This window comes from Chlamydotis macqueenii, chromosome 8 (assembly GCF_036417535.1).
Source record: "Chlamydotis macqueenii isolate bChlMac1 chromosome 8, bChlMac1.mat, whole genome shotgun sequence".
Taxonomy (NCBI): domain Eukaryota; kingdom Metazoa; phylum Chordata; class Aves; order Otidiformes; family Otididae; genus Chlamydotis; species Chlamydotis macqueenii.
In genome coordinates, this window is record NC_141563.1 from 31,504,950 (window position 1) to 31,523,569 (window position 18,620).

Consider the following 18,620-nt stretch of genomic DNA (forward strand, 5'->3'; position numbering starts at 1 on the left):
TGTTTGGCCACCTCTTGCCAGTTAATCATGAAGAAAATGTATAGCATCCTCATGAATAGAACAGAGTATAACTGAGAGGGAATTGGCTTGGAGGTTGTCACTGCATTTATTTATTTATTTAGTCAACAGTCTGAGACTATTGGTTCCTGTAGATTTATAGATTCGTGTTGCTCTCTTACGGTGTTGGATTTGGCTTGCAATGCTGTGTGGGGGGGAAAAAAAAGATCCTTTACACATTTTGATTATTCAAGAATCAGGAAGGCTGTGACTCAAGTCACATGAGGCACTCATTAATCAAAACAAAGAGATCCCATAATTGAATTAGTAGAGGTTCAGTGCTGAGTCCAATTTAATAATTTTGCCTTCTGCAGCCAGACCCAAGGACATCAACAGGATGCATATGCTTCTTAGATAGGTCGTGCTTGTGTGTAAAACGGCGTGCAGATGCCTTTTGCATGCCTGAAGTGCAATTCCACACAGGAAATCTTTATAAACCAGTGTTTCTAGATAAAATTAGGCCGATTTCCAGATGCACTTTTTCCTGGAGGCTTAGAGCAAGAACGTGTGTGCGCTGTTATTTTCCATGATCTTTTTAAAACCGTGCTTAACTGCTTATGTATATTATACTTGAATGATGGTAATCTTCAAGTAATATTGATCTTTGGAAAGTGCCACCATTCAGTACACTGTATGAGGATACAAACTGAATTTAGAGTGAGTCTTCGTACTGCGTTTCATTTTTGTTGATGTTATGCAAAACTGACTTTGCGTAAATATGTATAATGCCACTGCTCAGAAATTCCAAACCTTGTCATCTTTAAGCTTTAATTATCAGTTTGACTTCTGTCTTGTTAATTACAAAATGAAAATTGTGTCTATTTACAGAAAGTCTTTAGCATGTGGATTGTTTTTGTTTTTTTTTTTTTCCCCTCTGCCAATTTAAGATACAGTGATTGTACAGTATTTAGGTCAAACTACATGCTGGAAATTCTGTCTTTAACCACACTATTTTGATTTTTCTTTTACAGAAAATTGAAAGTCTCAAAGAAACAACCAGTGTAAGTTTCTTTAATTTTTATATCTATTATGTATACATCCTAAAATTCACCTTGTTTTCTTGGGAAAGTTTTTAAAGCTTTTCACAGAAAATTGGAAATCCGTATTAGGTGCAACAGTGTGGTGGCAGAGGCAGCCTGGTTCTGGTGCTGTGTTCAGATTTATCTCTAGCATTGTAGAATCATGAAATCATAGATTAGTTGAGGTTGGAAAGGACCTTTGAAAGTCTGTAGTCCAGCCCCATATTCAGAGCACGATCAGCTAGAGCAGGTTGCCCAGTACCAAATCCAGGTGAGTTTTGAATAACTCAAAGAATGGAGGCTCTACAGCCTCTCTGGGCAACCTGTTCCAGTGTTTGTTTATACCTAGGGTAAAAAAAGTGTTTTATGTTTAAAGGGAATTTCCTGTATTTCTGTTTGTGGCCGTTGTCTGTTGTCCTGTCACTGGGCACCAACGAGACAAGTCTAGCTTTGTCTTCTTCACACCCCGCCATCCCAATCAGATATTGATGCCCATTGATAAGGTCTCCCCTGAGCCTTTTCTTCTCCAGATTAAACAATCCCAGTGCTCTCAGCCTCTCTTCATATGACAGTTTACCTGCTTACAGTGCTCTGAAAGTTTGAAGGTGACTTCTGTTTCCCCCTGAAATCTTTTGTTCTATGTGACTTTTGGAAATATCAGTTTTCTACGGATACCCTTTTGTCTCTGGGAAAAAAAAGGGGGAAGGGAAAGTAGAGATTCTACAGAAGTGAGTGTACATTTAGTTCTTGTCTAATATTTCAGTTAATATTCTGTATAACTAATAAAAATACCTATAAGTGCAAAATGTTATACAAGGGTTGTTTTCTGTTTTTTTTTTTTTCCTAGAGCATGGTAGAATCAATAAAACACTGCATTGTGTTGCTACAGATTGCTAAAGTAAGTACACTCTAAACTATTTTGAATTTTAATTCTACAGCATTAATCTATGTGAAAACAATTGAAAACTAAAAATGCCTTCTATATGATCCCGGATATGTGTGTGTGTGTGTGTGTATATATATATATATATATATATATATATAAAAATTGTAGAAGTTGATTTGTGCTACTATTTTAATGAGATTTTTGAAACAGTGAGTTCCATAGCAGTCAGTCCTGTTAATGTTCATGGTAACAGTCATGTTGATGAGAGAGCTTTTCTGTTGAGATAAACTTTCTTTTACAGAGTTTGCTATTGAACTAAATAAGAACTTGAACAGGCATAAGGGTGGCAGAATAGAAATGTAACAAAACTCTCATTTTTGTTTCATTTAAGAATGTAAATAGCATAAATAGAAAAAGGGAAAATTATGATGTTACTAATCTAAACTGGTTTGGCAAGGCTTTCAATAGGTCTAGAGTTCATGATGATGTTGAAACTTCTTGGAGTACAAATTGTATTGTTTACAAATGCAATACAGGTGATGTGCTTATGCTTTTCACTTAAATGTTTTGTTACTGTTTAAAATTTAGTGAGATTCAGATTTTTTTTTGTCAAGTTCTGCTCTTACAGGCCTTCATGTACTGTATTTAGGGTATGTTAATTATGAGCTACTGATTTATATCTTGAGACCAAAGTGAAGAAAAACTGTATTTTGCAAAGCAATTAATTTATGGTATTTTCAGAATGAATTTAGTCAGAGCACTTTAGGATTTATTCAGAAATAGGCATAGGCTCTTCTTTTTTTTTTTTTTTTCTTTTCTGTAGTGTAGATAATTTTTTTTTTTTTGGTAGCTTTCAAATACAATACTGCTATTTGCTATTTGTCTTCATTCTGGATGCCAGATACACTGTACAAAATTGTGAGGCCAGTGAAAGCTGAAGTATTTAGAACCTTGCAGGATCAAAAGTCATTCACTAAAAGGATCAGTGCATATTTTGTGAAATTTAAATTTCACATCAGTAGCTTAAAAATTCTGAAGAAAAGATTTGTTAGTTAACAGGTTTATACAAAATCAAAAATATTTTACAAGTAGTAGGGTACATTGAAATAGTTTTGTGCCACGTGAATTTAGAGGTAGAGCAGTCTTTATTTATCATACCGTGACACTATTTGAATCCTTCACTGTAGCGATAGCAAGAAAAGCCTTGCCAGTACTTAATAACATGCTGCTGTTCAGGGCTGGGTGTATTTAGAATTGGTTTAGTACAGTGAAACCAGACGACTATATGTCATTCTTCGGGGATTTGGTGGAGTCAGTTATGGATGGTTTAGACGGCAGTATGCTGGTTTTCTTACACTGCTGTATGTGACTTGCTGATTAAGGTGGCTGCTGGAGAAACTGCGTGCGATGAATTACTTGCTCACTTTGTGTTAATTACTGTATAAATAGTCATCAGTTTCACAGAGGTTTAATTCCTATGAAATTTTGCTTTTTTAAAAAAGCTCTTCTATGTAATTAGCAAATCTGAGGGAGCAGAATTATAACCCGATTTTCAGGTTCTTGGCCAAAGCTGGCAGTAAGTGGCTGAGTTAGCTTTCTTGTTTCTACTGAATGTCAGATTCCATTTCTGCTGTGGGTAAGTTTTTTAGGGGATAGACAAGTATGATTGCTTATCTTACTGTGGTGCTAAGCCTCTTTTGAAGCTGGGTAGGTGGTTTGCTGATAGTGATCAAAACTGAACTTACAGCAGCAGTTGTAGTAATCTTGGATCAGGTTCAGTGCTTTACTGCTCCAACTACCGTATTAAGTGTACAGGTAGGTGGAATTTGGGTCCCCCAAAGATGCTAATATTTGCTTTCTGTTACGCTAAATCAGACCTTGAAGTCCTCCTTTCAGTACCAGTAAATATTAACCAGTGTAAATAGATGGGGTTTATCCATTGGGGAGTGGGGTTTGTTTGTTTGTTTTGCTAAGCCATACCTGAAGCTCTTGTAGAGCTATTGAAGAGAAGGTGGCTTAAATGAGTGTGTTATGCACAGCTAATTGGAAGAAGCTGATCCACATATAGTGAAAAATACCTTCTGTAATCTTCCTGCTGTTTTAATCACCTTTATTCTGCTTCATCTCTTCATCTTCTTCCTTTCTCTCTCTATCTTGGGCAGCTGTACCTGTTGACTGCATGGCACTTGTGTTCCCATCACCCATTCCTTTCCATAAACTGTACTGGTATCCTGATTCCTTACTGCTGTAGGAAATCAAGAATACAGGGGTTTTTTTTTGTTTATTTTTACAGTTCTGTAAGTTACATGTGTATGAAGCATTATATATGTAAAAATGTATTGTGTCTGACTGATAGCTTTTTGTTCTTCAGTATAGAACCTTTTAAGATTCTGCAAGTTTTTTTCCCAGAGCTGTAAGGCAAGTATGGCTGCTGACTTACTCTGCTGAAAATAAATCATATTAACACCACCCCTGCACCCCATTTTTACTTTTACAGTGCCTTGCTCTCTAGGAGACAGACTTTACAATTACCTCCTGGTTGTTTGCATACCTTGAAAACTCTTATCACTCTATATAAGGAGAACATGGCTGTTTCAAACCCACAGCCATTTATTGTGCGTATGATTTTGGTACGTTGAGGCAAACCTGGTCAAGTGTGTCATCATGCCAGTTGTACTTGAGGTGACCCCCAGGCATTTTCAAAATTATGAAGTAAGCAGCAGCTAAATAGGAATATGTTACAATACATACATTGCTTATCAAAAAGCAATCAAAATAAAGTAAGTGGGGATGGGGAGGTGGAGCATCTGGTTTGTGTTGTCCTCTTTGTGTGTATGGCCGTTGAAGGTGTCCAGCTTTGCTGATGTGTGTGTTGGAAAATAAATGTAATGGTCTGTCAGTGGTTTGGTAAACCACAGTCTTACAAGTACGTATTTTATGAAGTAGCTTTTCTAATTTAGATGTTTAGTTTTGCATCTTTACCTCCCCCTTTTCATGCCGTAATTTCTGGTCAGTCTTGCCTGCCTAGTTTTGTGGCATTTCTGCCTCCCTTCCCTCATCAACGTACCATACTGGTACGGATTATGCATTACTGGGGTAGGACAGCAAGCTTCAGAACACATGCAGCATCTTTGTGTTTTATTTCTTAGGTCTTAGAGATGATAGCATAACATGGAAATTTTGTATGGTGAAAAAAAAAAAAAGAATATATTTGCACTCCAGTGTTATTCTTTCTTCTTTGTAAGTTTGCAGCCCAGGGGAACTCATTATCCTTAGTGTTGTTTTTGTCATGGAAAGACCTGCTTAAGAAATGTCAACTACCAGACAGGAAATTTGGGCAGCCTTTTGCCAACTATATAAGCTAAGGAAGAACGTATCAAAACATCAGTGTGTGCCAACTTTCTTAATACTATTTACAGCTTTTTTTTTTTTTTTTTTTTTTTGTTCTTGTTCGTCTTACCTTTAACAACTGAAAATCTGGGGAAATACTCTACAGACAAGTCTTAAGGTTTACACTGACCAGAGTTATGGATTGATGGCCTAATACGAATTTTGCAGCAGAAGTGAAGAGGTCAGGCATAGTGGTCAGTACCGTTTGTACTGTTGCTGGTGCAGTGTTAAAACTATGCCAGCTGCAGGCTGGCATGAACCTGTCTGCTGCTTGTGTTATTTCCCCTCAGGACAGTTTTATTCCATGCGTTGCCTGCTCTTTCACATACACTTACAAGCAAAAAAAAAAAAAAAAACCACCGCAAAAACCAAATCCTAGATTGCAAATAATCTAAAAACATTTTAAAATCTAGTGGATACCAAAAAGCAAAAGTTAAACAAATAGAACTTACTAGGGCATTTCTGCCTTTCAAAAGCAAAAAGAGCTTTTGGAAACTTGACCTGAATGCTTATCACCATTCTTCAGAAACTGAGAAGTTCATGTCTTTTGGTTTTTGGGGACCCATTGCTGGTGCAGACCATGTTTTGGGGGGCTCTTATTTGGGAAGAACACACATTGTAAAGCGTAATTGTACTCTGTGGCGCAGAAAGGATGTTTTAAAAATTTTTCGAACTTCTGTGGACACATCCTTGGAAAACTCCAATCTTCAGAGGTGCAGTGACTATGTATAGAATTGTTTCTTCTAAATTTAGTTACTGTATCACATGATGAGGAACATTTTGTTGCTGAAAATGTAAACATTCCTGAGAGAAACTTGCTGTTCTCACTTAGCACAGAACTGATAAGTCATACAAGATTGTTATGTTGATATTTTTAACATTTTTTCCTTAAGGACCAAAATAATGAGGAGAAGCACGCAGATGGACTTATAGTAAGTTTAAATCTAATCTTTATCTCCCTTTATTTCTGCAGAACATGTGAACAGAGGCCTGAATTTCCACTCATTTTGCAACGTACTTCTTCCTTTCTCTAATTTACTGCTTCAGGTGTCTTGTTAAAACTCCTGTTGAGTCGTTAGCTTCTGAGGTTGGCTAATACCCTTGCCTTTAGAAAACAGTGTGACCAGTTTTGCCCTGAGTGTCTTAAATGGCGGTGTTATGGCCGAACACTTAGATAAAATCTGCCATGTGAACAGATGAGAGGGAGATCATTGCGATAGAAGTCGTTTTGTGTTCCATCTGAAGTATCTTTCTGTATTAAATAGATCGGCTCTCTGTGTGCTTCCAGTAGCGCCTTTGCTACAGTGCTGCTCATTTGACGCAAAGTTGTATTATGTCTGTTTAAGCAATGTTTCTTCTTTAATATAACTTCTGCATTTTTAACGTAACTTCTGTCATCTTTGGTTTCACTCACATGTGACTTCTCTTTCTTCGTTCTGTTTTTGTCACTTGAGTACATTTCAGATACTTTTCATAGGAGATTGGCTTCAGTAAAACGTAACTCTCAATCCTAGCTTGTTTTCATTACAGCTGGCAATAATTCCCAAGCTTTATTTGTCTTTCCATTATATACAGCTTTAGCAGTATGATTTTCTGGTATGAACTTTGGGGTAAAAATGCACATACAGATTTGGGTTTCGTGCTTATTGTAAGAAATACATATATGAATGGTTACCCTGAGGAGAGTCGGGTAATTCTGTTCGTAGTGGAGTGGAAAAGGTTTGTTTGTGTGCCCTGGAAAAGAGAGGTTACGCAGCGAGACACAGCCACAGGCGGTGGTACGCGCGTTAGATCTACGACTCAGAAGTTTCACATAGATATTACAACTTACTATAGCCTGAATTTGGTTAGCTCCTCTTGTAATCGTCTGTGGGCTGGCTTATGGTGGGGAGAAAAAAAAAAAGTCTGTAAGAATATATTAACTGATGCATCAATGATTGTAAAGACTGAAAAATTTTATGCTATTGAGGTCAGCGTTAGCTTGGGCTAAAGGGCAGGATTTCCCTTTAAACCTTGGCAGGAATATGGTCAGTGTTTGATACCATGGTGGGATGATGGTCTTGTTGTTTCTGCATGGTTGTTTTTAAGTTGTTATTAAACTCAGAGTAGGAAACTTTCAGGTCTGTCTTCATTTGTTTCTAAACCATGAAGACATATGCCAAAATATCTAACAAGAAACTGCAGTTCATGTTGCAGTGTGGAGAATTGTTTTAAGGATGAGGTAACAATTCTGCATACAAAGTCAAATTTACCTGTTTTCCTTTGTCACATCAGTATTCTGTATCATATATATTATTAGTTTCCCTAAAAACTAGGGGAGCTAGAGATAGCAGTAACATCCTGTGTGTCGTAGGACCATCTTGATCTTTAGGTTTCCTAACTCTGAAAATGGGATCATTAATTTAAACTGAAATACGTGGGATAGGGACCAGCCTGTGTTGCATGCATAGTTGCACAAGCAGATGAAGTAATGTGTAAGGGACATCCATTTTTATGCTGCAATACAGTGGAGTAACAGTATATGTAATGGATAATTTATTTGTATACTAGTTAGTAACACCAGTGAAAATGTAGAAAGCAATTTTTATGCCTTTTTTTTTTTAAAAAAAATCTGGATATTTTTAAAAATAACCATGAAATAATAGTTTTACTTTCAAGTGAATCAATCCTGTGCTATAAAAAATTATATAAAACTTCACTGCTTCACTGATTTTAAATGTAGGATTAAGTTCAGAATAACAGTTAACCAGGAAAGGAGGCAAGAAAGAAATCTTCCTTTTGCAGGAAAATAGGAGGAGGAAGGTTAAAATGACCCTGTTTCCTTCAGTCCGCATGCAAATAGAAAATAATAGACTAAAGAGAGGGAGGCTCGCTTCTTTTTCTAGAGTTTTAAATATTAATCTAAAAAGGATAGGAATAAGCATACTGACTAAATTTAAAGGCAAAGCTCATCTTGCTTTTTCGAAAACGGTATTTTTTTAAAAGTAGAACTTGGTATTGTGTGACCTTCCTGTGCTTCATATTCCTGAACTTAAGCACAGTAGCAAGATTTCCTAGCAAATTGAGGCAAAGATTTTCACAGCTCTGATGCAGACCAGTGGTTTTAAATTGCAAGATGCTTGGAAAAAGGTTCCCTGTGCCTTTTATCCAACTAACAACCTGGAGCAGTGTAGAAGTACTGGTTGTCGTATGTAAACATAGATAATGAACAATGCTGAGGTGATAACAAAATTATAGGCCAGTGAAGTGAGGCAAAATCATGCCGGTTTGGATTAAAATACATTGTAATTTAGTAGATTTCCAAGAGGCTTGTTGTTTAAAAGCCAAGAACATATAGTGAAGTTGGTGGGTTTTGTGAGCATGGAATTGAATTGTGCTTTGTTTTCGAAGCACCCACGTTCATAGGTAGGTTAAAATGTCCTCTGCTGGACATGTACTGAACGCTGTCAGCCTGCGTGGGAAAGAGTTGTGGCAACAAAGCCACTTCATGGCTGAAAGCATGCTGATGATTTATATCTTAATTTATGGGTTGATTTAGTATGGTCTGGACAAATCAATTTTTTGGGGAAAAAAGTTTTAAAAATACCAATTACCTATCCCAGTTTTTGCCAGATAATTTGTATCTAACTTCCCACTCTTTGCATGCGATATTTATTAATGGAAATTGGAAGGAATACCAGAAGCTAGAACTTGAAATAAGAATTCCTGATAGGACAATTCAAATCTGTGGCAAATTCAGTTTAGCGCAAAATCTGTGTAAAGAATTAAAGTGTTACCACTTTGAAAGTATTTCACATGTCCTCAACTGTCAATTTGTGTTTCACTTTCTTTCTCAGGAGTTTGCTATCTTGCATTTGGGCATTTCTTGTGCTCACAATATTATTGCTGCTTATGCTTTATTTATTATGTTTTTTAATGGCGAAAAAATGTCCTTTTCTTTCTTCTGTCTCAGAGCACTATAAACCCAGTTGACGCAGTGTATCAGCCCAGCCCGTTGGAGCAGTCGGTGATCAGCACTATGCCTTCTCAAGCGGTTATACCTCCAGGTACGCTGGAGGTACAGGAAAGAAAGAACCTTGGTAGAAATAGTCACGGGCACAGTGGGGCGCAGCCGCAGTCTGGATGGAGCAGCTGAATGGTAGCGGATAGCTTCTGTGTCACATACGCAATTGAGGTTCAAGCTGCACTTAGTGGTGCACGCTCACCACGGGCGCAAAGGAAGGGAAAGGAGCGGGAGGCACCGAGCTTCCTCAGCCACCGGGAAAATCTGCCTCTGGTTCTGTGGATAAGCTGATATATTTTACTTGCTCTAAGCTAATAGCTGACATTTCTAATATACTTTCTTAAAATAAATGAAACTGTATTTTTCAGAAAAGATAAAAGCTTTCTAGCTAAATAACTGCATTTATTTAAATGCCACTTTTAATGAAAAAGAGCTACATAACAATGACAGAAACATGTTTTTCTGTCTGACTGGCTTTTATAGAAAATAATTTCATTTTTGAAGGTGAGGTGAAATAATGTGGAATCTCCTTCCCAACAAAAATACAGTTCTTACATTTGAATGTGACTTTAGAGTTTAACATATCAAAATATCCCCTAGAACCTGCTCAGTTGTGCAAGTCAGAGCAGCGACCCTCATCGTTGCCAGTGGGACCTGTAGTAGCATCACTTGGAAATCAAACTCCAACACCAAATAGTACAGGTACAGTTCTGTGTAGCTGTCTTATTGAAGTACAAGAGACAAAACCTGAATATATACTGTCTGTAACCAGATGTGATGAGCTGTAAGATAACATTGTATTGGCCTGCGCATTTCAGTGTTGTGTTAAAATTGGTTATTCTACTCTTTCTCCCCCCGTTTAGACACAATATATAGGAGTATTACCAGCTTGCTTTCTTGTCTCCATCATTGCAATCTTGCAGTAGTTGGTGTAAGAACTTTGCAGTTAATACATCGTGTGTAGCCTTTGGGGTTTTTAATTCATTGATTCCCACCTCTCCCCCTTATAACAGTAGCATTCCTTGGGCTTTTTAAAGCTGCAATAGAAGCTTTGAAGCAAAAGTTGCTACAATATAGATGAAGCTTCTAGAATTATCTGTTTACAATTCCTGTAATATTTTGAAGTGTTTTTTTAAACCATAGGTATATACCATAACGCAGCCCTCAGCCTGCCCTGTTGCATGGCGTTGGCTGCAGCTTGGCAGAGGAGGAGCCAGGGGTCCTGGTGACCTACAGGCGACCGTCAGTCAGCAGCCTGCCCTTGTGGCGCTGAAGGCTTCGCTGCGTGCCGGGCTGGGTTAGTGGGAATGTAAGGAGCAGGTGAAGAGAAGTGATTGGTCATCTCTACTTGGGATCTGAGACACCGCTTCTGGAGTATTACGTATAGTTTTGAGTTTCACAGTACGAAGACATGGACCACAAAGATGAGGAAGCTGAGGCCCATGAGGTACTTAGAGACTGACAGAACTGGATTTGTTCAGCCTTAGGAAGACCAAGCTAAAGAGGGATATTACTGCTGTCTTCTGCCAGCTACTAGGAGGGGATAAAGAAGATAGAACTGGGCTTCTCTTGGAGATGCCTAGCGAAACGATGAGGCAGTTGACACAAGTTGTAAGAAAGGAAATTCCAAGTAGGTATTAGAAAATGTTTTGGTTTTATAATGAGGTGGTTCAAACTTTGGAATAGGGTCCCCAAGATGAAATCTTCATCTTGAGAGGTGTTTAAAACCTGACTAGACGTGATCTTGAACAAACTGGTCTAATTTTGAAGTTGTCTGGGCCTTGAGTGGGGAGTAGACCAGATGACTTCCAGAGGTCCCTTCCAATATAAATCATACTATGAATCTGTACAAGTTTTAAGTATCGTTTTTTTGCCTTTAATCGACAACTCTGGGGAGAACACGTCCTTATGCTTTACTGTTGTTCTGTGTTCTTGATTGTTCCTTGTGACCTTTCTTTTGGTGTCTTTTAAATGAAAGTTGGTATGAACCTGGCTAATTGTTGCTTCTAATTTTGTAAGATATAGTACCTTCTGAGTTCACATTAGTCTTTATTGATTTGAACAATCCTACTCATAAGTTAGAACTGGTGGATTTTGAAAGAATCTGTTTGTTTTTATTAAGTCTGTAATTTTTAATACTCCGTAGGAAGTGGGCAATCAGCACCTAGCAGCAGTCTCACCTCTCCAAGCCATGTCAACCTGTCTCCAAATACAGTCCCGGATTTTTCTTACTCAAGCAGTGAGGATGAGTTCTATGATGCTGATGAATTTTATCAGAGCAGTTCTTCCCCAAAGCGATGTATGGAGTAAGTAGCTGAAAGTATGCAGTGTGTGCTGAATACATTTTTTTTTTTCTACAAGTGCATGGCTTGTCTGCTTACAGAAGTCAGTTAAGCTAAATAAGCGAATAAGCCAAGTTGACTTAAAAAGCAGAGGAAGGCAAAAAATCCACTCTGTGTTACAGAATAAGATTACCCCCTCCTCCAGCACAGTCATCTGTGAGGGATGCGGTTTCCTCCTCTGCTCCTTCTTCCCGTTCGGTCAGGTATATATGTTGACAGAACTCTTCACATAAACCAAACTGCGGAAGCCACCAGCTCAGAGGTTTAATCTGAGCCCGTGGCGTATTTCATGTGCATCTGTTGCAGCTTTTGGTGAATAGTCAATTCCATCTCACACTTACTAAAAAAAAAAAAAATTTTGGAGTTGCCTACCTTTCCACAAAATCACTCTTTGCTCTTCCTCTTTATGAATCAGAAAATTAATTTTAAGAGATGCTACACATTTCAAAGAGGAATAAGTCAGCTGTCTTATGGCTTCAGGTGTTATTACCTTAGGCTGCAAGCTTTCCCATTTGTTCAGCTACAGTCCGTTTAACTTTTCTGTAAATTAGCATGCAGCTCATATATTAGTGTCTATCAGTAAGCTCCTTGACTATGTATATTGTATTATAACTTGGTCTGAATTAGTTCATTGTGAATTGTGAGAATTTTACTCTTCATTAGTTCTTCAGGGTCTGCTGCAGTCCTGACTCGGAGCAGCACGGGAAGTAGTCTGAAACGTCCGGATACCACAGAGTCCCTCAATTCTTCCATGTCTAACGGGACAAACAATGCTGGTAAGTGGACTGCGTGAACTTTCAGTAGGGAGCTCTTGATTCTTAATCTGAGTGTAAACTGTGTCAATACATGTATGATCATGCATATATGACGTGGTGCTTATGGAAAGTGGTTTATCTACTGTTTCTTTACTAATGGAAGATTGTTGAATTGTAGGATTTAAAACCCTTAGCTTTATAAATAGGACCTTTTTGACAGCTGATATATATGCTAATTAAATGCAGTCTGTCTTTGAAGGTTTAGAGAAAAAATAAAAGCAATTTGGTCTTTCTAGATCTCTTCGATCCTCCTGACGATCGAGATGATGATGGGGAAGGAGAATCAGTGGAAGAACATAAGAGTGTTATTATGCATTTGTTGTCACAAGTTAGATTAGGAATGGATCTAACAAAGGTAAACTTGCCAGCTGTTCATGGGGAAGGAGTGGGAGTAAAGCCTCAATTCTGTGAAAATCAGTTCATTGTTAAAGTAATAATTTAACTGTATGTTTGTTTTAAGAGCTAGTTAAGCTATAATCTCTCTAGCATGGTATTTTTTTTAGTTGGTGTTGTTACTGGGAGGGGAAAAATGAATACAGAATAAGTATATCCAACTGCTAAAATTGGTTTGGGAAAACAGTTTGCTATGGAAAGTAGCTGTTCTCTTTGAACCTGATCCTTGGAGTGCCTGTAAATCTGGGATAAGAGGAATGCTGTATGCAGTAGTAATGTTTCTCCATGCAGTAGCAATGTTTCTTCTGTCCTTTAGCTTCCTAGAACAAAGCTCTACAAGATCCCAGTGTATGGTGACATTGAATAAGACCTGGATACAGTAGAAGGGGGGAATTATTGTGAAATGCTTTGCTAGATTGGGATCTTGCTGAATAAGTTGCTTGTTTATTTTAAAATGATGTATGTAGGACTGGCAAGTAAAGAGCTGGATTTTTCCTGAATGTGATTCATGTTGGTGTCTGTCTTAAGGCTGACTGAACAGCATTCTGAAGGTGTTGATCTGCCCAGGCAGCTTGGTTAAATTTAAACAAGTAATTCCAGATTGAAAAAGAGGACTTAACTGTCCAGTCTGGAATTCACAGTAGATAATAAAAAGATAAAACTTTTCTGGAGAAATAGCCAGCAGCTCACAAGCAAACTATGGAAGGTTTCTGGCAGTTCTGAATTGGAGTTGATCCAAAATGTCTTTGTTTTGGGAACTCCTGGAAGAGCTGAAAATTACTGCTCTCAGGTTAAGCTGCCAAGAAGCATCACGAGCGTGCATCCTGCCTGCGTCACTATGAAGTGAACAGCAGCAATCAGCCCTGCTTTCCGCAGTGGGCTGTACCACGCGGAAGCAGACAGCAGATCCACAAAAATGGAACTTGCACCTGCTGTTAGGGAAGCGAAGTAGTAGGGAAGAGATGAACCTTCACCTTTGTCAAGAGGCATATAAGAAGATGTGACTACATGGAATGAGATTTTTGACTCTAACTGAAAATTGACGCTGTACATATAGATGAAATTAAATAATCATTGTTGCTGTAATTAAGCACAGCTTTTGACAGGTTCAGCCATGTAGTTGGATATGCTCTAAGTGGGACTAGAATATGTGTAAGACAAGAGACAGTTCCTCTTAAATCTTCGGCTTTACAGAAGATGCCAGCTGACCTGCGCGTGTCAGAACTCATTGATAAGTTTGAGAACGCAGCTGGCTCATGGGCACACGAAGCCTTGGCTGCTTTGTATGCTGTTTGCAGTGAGTACCTAGAATGCTGTTGCGTGGGATGTTAAAGTGTCTTGATCTCTAAGAGCTGATTTTCTTCACCCAGGTGGTTCTTCCAACTTTTATCCTGGAAAGAAGATCACTGTTGGAAATGTATGCTGACTTTTTTGCACATCCAGACTTATTTGTCAGGTATTTGATTTTTGAACTAGAGCTTTAACTGGTTCTGATGTTTATGGCCCTTGTGGGCTGCCAAAATTAAGTTGGTAGTTTTGAAGAATATTGCTTGGGTTTGGATCTAAACCTGAGAAATAGTCAAAGCAGTCAAACTACTAGTTGTAAAACAACCAACCATCCAAACAGCTTTCCTGTATTTGAGGTACCTTGTATTTCATTTTGCCTGTCCTTCTTTTCTCTCTTTTGGCCCACGTAGCATTAGTGACCAGAAGGATCCAAAGGAACGAATGGTTCAGGTGGTGAAATGGTACCTCTCGGCTTTTCATGCGGGAAGAAAAGGGTCAGTTGCTAAGAAGCCTTACAATCCCATTTTGGGCGAGATCTTCCGATGTCACTGGGTGTTGCCAGGCGCTGAAGGTGAAGACGATATGGTTAGTTTCTTGTGGTATGTTTTTTGGCGCCTAGCATGTGTGCAAGTCATTCTCAAAGCTTTATTAATTTACTGACTGAATAGCTTATGCTATGTTTAAGTAGCAAAATGGACAAACTGTGGCGATTTCTTAACTGATTCCCACCCCTCCTCCCTTCCTCTCTTTCTTCGGACAGAGGTTTGAAATATCTTGCATCACAAGATTTGAGCTATTAGGATTTTAAGAAGTATTTGATACGTTGAGAATGTTTTCTTTTTTTCCTGAACTGTTTCATAGCACTGAGTATGAATTCCTTTCTTTCCAAAGTTCTGACTTTTTTTTTTTTTTTAATCCTTTCTCTACACCCGTACACTTTTAACAGTGGAGTTTCTTTCCCTCACTCAGAAGCTAGAAAGCAGTGCAGTTTCTCCAGTAAATGTAATTCTTCTTTTAAAACCTTTTTGTAGACTTCTCAGATTCGGTTTCTGAGCTTGGATACTTTAGTTGTACATCTGTGTCCGGTCCTTGCCTTTTCTTTTGTACTTTGTTGGAGTATGTGAAGTGAAGGACACAGTAGCAGTAGTGCCACTCTCATAATCTGAAATCGTCTTCCGGTGTATGAGTTTTTCTCTCGTTTGCCCCAGTTTCAGTGAGAGTCAAGGATTAATCAGACTTACGCAAGCGAAACATAGTCAACACAGTGCCCCACTGATTCAGGGAAAAGCTTTAGCTCTTCCAGTGCTGCCTGATTGTTTGGGGTTGTTTTGTTGTTGGGTGAGGGTGTTTGGATTTTTTTTTTTTTTTGTTCTTTTTTGGGTTTTTAATTTGTTTTTTTTTTAACATCTCATTTAGGTTTCTCAGCTGGGGAAGTTGTGGGAAGTGCTGTTGTGAGATACTTCATGTAGCCTCGGTGTAGCATATCTAAACATGGGATTGTTCCGATACAAACCGTGTGTCCTTTCAATTTAGTTTGCTCAAATCTTTCTCTTGTTTTGGAGGTGAATGTTTGGACTCCTGTTTGCTGGCATAAAGACTGTATTGTATTTGTGCTTCTGTTGCTTCTATTGATGAATTACACGTCTCATGATTTGCCACAGGAAATGAATGTTATTTTATTGCTTTGTGATACATATAATCTGATCATTAATATGCATATCAGACTTTCTCAGAAGTAAAAATTACAACTATTTCTACCACTCATTTCTTATTGGTTAATAAGAAATTAAGTGGATTTACATATTACTTTGTAATTGGATTGATACATGACGCTTCCAGCTTAACTGTTGTATTTGGGAACATCTCCCCAAACACATTTATACATAAAAACAAGAGAGCAGAAGCTGCACGTTCGTTAGGAAGCATGGTTTCAGGAGTACGGAGCTATTCCCCATCAAATTAGCAAACTGACACTTAAAATCACTGCAATACACTTTTAGAAGTCTTTAAACATGGAAGCAACTTCTTGTGGAAGCATCCAGTGCTTTGTGAACACCGTCAGTGATGAGAATCGTCTCTTTTGTCGCGCAGGAGCCAGTTTCGGAAGGACCAGTTCCTTGGGTCAGTAAAAGCAGTGTAACGTTTGTGGCAGAGCAAGTCTCTCATCATCCTCCAAGTAAGTTGACAGTAACTTTGCTAATAGAGATGGCGTCTGGATAAGAGCGACTGTGAAGTCAGCTTACTTTTTCTCTCCAAATTTAAAAGCTGAAAGTTTTCTCTATAAACTGCTTTTGTGAGGAACAAATTGCAAACTCTGCTGCCACATCAGTATGAGGCACTTTGAGATATTTCTCGATGAATGAATTTGGAAAGAACTGTATTAATGTCTTATGCTGCTATTTTTAATATCTTTTTACTTCAGTTTCAGCATTTTATGCAGAGTGTTTTAGCAAGAGGATACAGTTCAATGCTCACATATGGACCAAGTCGAAATTCCTAGGAATGTCTATTGGGGTTCATAACATAGGGCAAGGTATGTCTACGTAAATTTAACAGTAGGAAATAAATCTACATTTTACTGCTGGAATTTTTGCAGAAATTATTTAAAGTCATCCTGTTAAACATAAGGAGTGTTTGATTTCATGTAATTTGAGCCTATATATCTAGGAATCAGTGACTCCTTCTGCACATCTTGTGTGCTGAAATCACTTAAGGTGCAGTTTTTCACGTAAACACAACTCTCCCTGCCTTCTCTAGAAGCTAGGCATTCTCAGCACCTAAATAAAACCTTCCCCTTTCCCTCTTATGGTACCTGGTGAATTATTTCAGGAGATGATTATGAAAGTTTTGTAGAGGTTTTGCTTAATGTCTTTAAAATCTATTTTTATTTTTCTTTAATAGGGTGTGTCACATGCCTGGATTATGATGAACACTATATCCTGACCTTTCCTAATGGTTATGGAAGGCAAGTAAATGCTCTATTTGGTATTTTCATTTTTAATGCCTTCTTAATACTTCATGCTCAGTATTTATTGGTTAAGAAGTTGTAAATGTATACATATATTTATAATTGCAGGTCTATTCTCACTGTGCCATGGATAGAACTTGGTGGAGAATGCAGTATTAATTGCTCCAAGACAGGTTATAATGCTTCCATCGTCTTCCACACAAAACCATTTTATGGAGGAAAGAAGCACAGAATTACAGCTGAAATCTTGTAAGTAGCTTTCTTCAGTTAATCTCACTTTTTTCCTACTTAAACGCTGACTGTTTTTTCAAGACAGTCAGGAGTGTGAAATACTGGAACAGCTACACCCACTCACTTAGCTCATGGTTACCTGTCACGGGGTGCCACTTTAGAGCCAAGATTTGTGAGAGAAAACCTGCAGAGGCCTGCATCCAACCTTGTCCTGCTCTGAAACAGCCTCAGCTGCTGACCAAAAGGAATTTAGATATTTCACTCCTGAATTAGCTGAAATTTCTTCGTCATTGTTTCTCCTAAAAATAAAAATACTGAAGCAAGCCTTGTAATACTGCTGTTAGTAATGTGTCATTAAAGCTCAGCTGCAGGCTTTTACGTATTTATTTATACCTGTGGTTCAGGGGATTTTGGTTAGACCCTGTGCACGTGCCCCGAGCAGAGAATTCAGTGGAGATGATTCTAGTCTTATTTGGAGATCTGCTGCAGCATCAGTAAGTGGATGCTGGCAAGATGAGGTCCATAACTTGATGTTCTGTCACTTTTTGACATGGATAGATGCCATTTGTGAACCAGCGTGTGTGTTTCCCAGTAGTCTGGGGAGGAAGCTTTGGGTTTGTGAAATCTGTATAAGCTTAAATTTATCACTCTAAATCTGTTTCCAAAGAGTTTCCTAAACTCTAAATGCAGACACAGCCCTAAGGCAAGATCTGCCTTCTCCTGGAACAGCACTTCCTTCTCAGGTTTATCTGGTTCAGCTAGTTCATGCAAAGCTTCTCACTTGTAAACAGAGCCCTCATCTCTTCTGTGTAGTGATGGAGACTTCAAGGGCTGATGTAAATCGGACTGTACAGCAACTCGGATAAAGCTTTGATGCTTTAGGGACTCCCAGTTACTGTAATGCAACTGGGAACTGACAGTTTCTTTCTCTGCAGTTCTCCCAATGACAAGAAACCCTTCTGCTCAATTGAAGGAGAATGGAATGGCGTCATGTATGCAAAATACACAACAGGGGTAAATTTTTTTCTATTTTATTCTTTCCTTTTCATAAGAAATGGAAGACTTCTTGAAGTTTTTTGGGTGGTTTCTTTTTGTTTGTTGGGGTTTTGGCTAGGTTTTTTTTTGTTGTTTTTTTTTTTGTTTTTTTTTTTTTTGTTTTTGTTTTTTTTTTTTAAAATAGTTCGGAACTCCTATGAAGCTCCCCACAAGATCACAAGAATGCTGAATTC

At 38.2% G+C, this 18,620-nt stretch overlaps 1 protein-coding gene across 2 annotated transcripts in view; it reads left to right on the plus strand.

The window, feature by feature from the left end:
• Window positions 1-18,620, plus strand: part of OSBPL9 (oxysterol binding protein like 9) — a 62,616-nt gene that overhangs the window by 42,229 nt on the left and 1,767 nt on the right. The window contains exons 7-21 of one of the 2 annotated variants that reach the window (XM_086753852.1): window positions 1,029-1,058; window positions 1,924-1,974; window positions 6,246-6,284; window positions 9,305-9,398; window positions 9,956-10,057; window positions 11,502-11,661; window positions 12,361-12,473; window positions 12,749-12,867; window positions 14,276-14,361; window positions 14,603-14,777; window positions 16,284-16,368; window positions 16,615-16,725; window positions 17,094-17,157; window positions 17,269-17,409; window positions 18,327-18,405. In XM_086753852.1, coding sequence (XP_086609978.1) covers window positions 1,029-1,058; window positions 1,924-1,974; window positions 6,246-6,284; window positions 9,305-9,398; window positions 9,956-10,057; window positions 11,502-11,661; window positions 12,361-12,473; window positions 12,749-12,867; window positions 14,276-14,361; window positions 14,603-14,777; window positions 16,284-16,368; window positions 16,615-16,725; window positions 17,094-17,157; window positions 17,269-17,409; window positions 18,327-18,405 — 1,449 coding nt within the window. The remainder of the gene's footprint in view (window positions 1-1,028; window positions 1,059-1,923; window positions 1,975-6,245; window positions 6,285-9,304; window positions 9,399-9,955; window positions 10,058-11,501; window positions 11,662-12,360; window positions 12,474-12,748; window positions 12,868-14,275; window positions 14,362-14,602; window positions 14,778-16,283; window positions 16,369-16,614; window positions 16,726-17,093; window positions 17,158-17,268; window positions 17,410-18,326; window positions 18,406-18,620) is intronic. The other variant, XM_086753853.1, reaches the window with a different exon arrangement.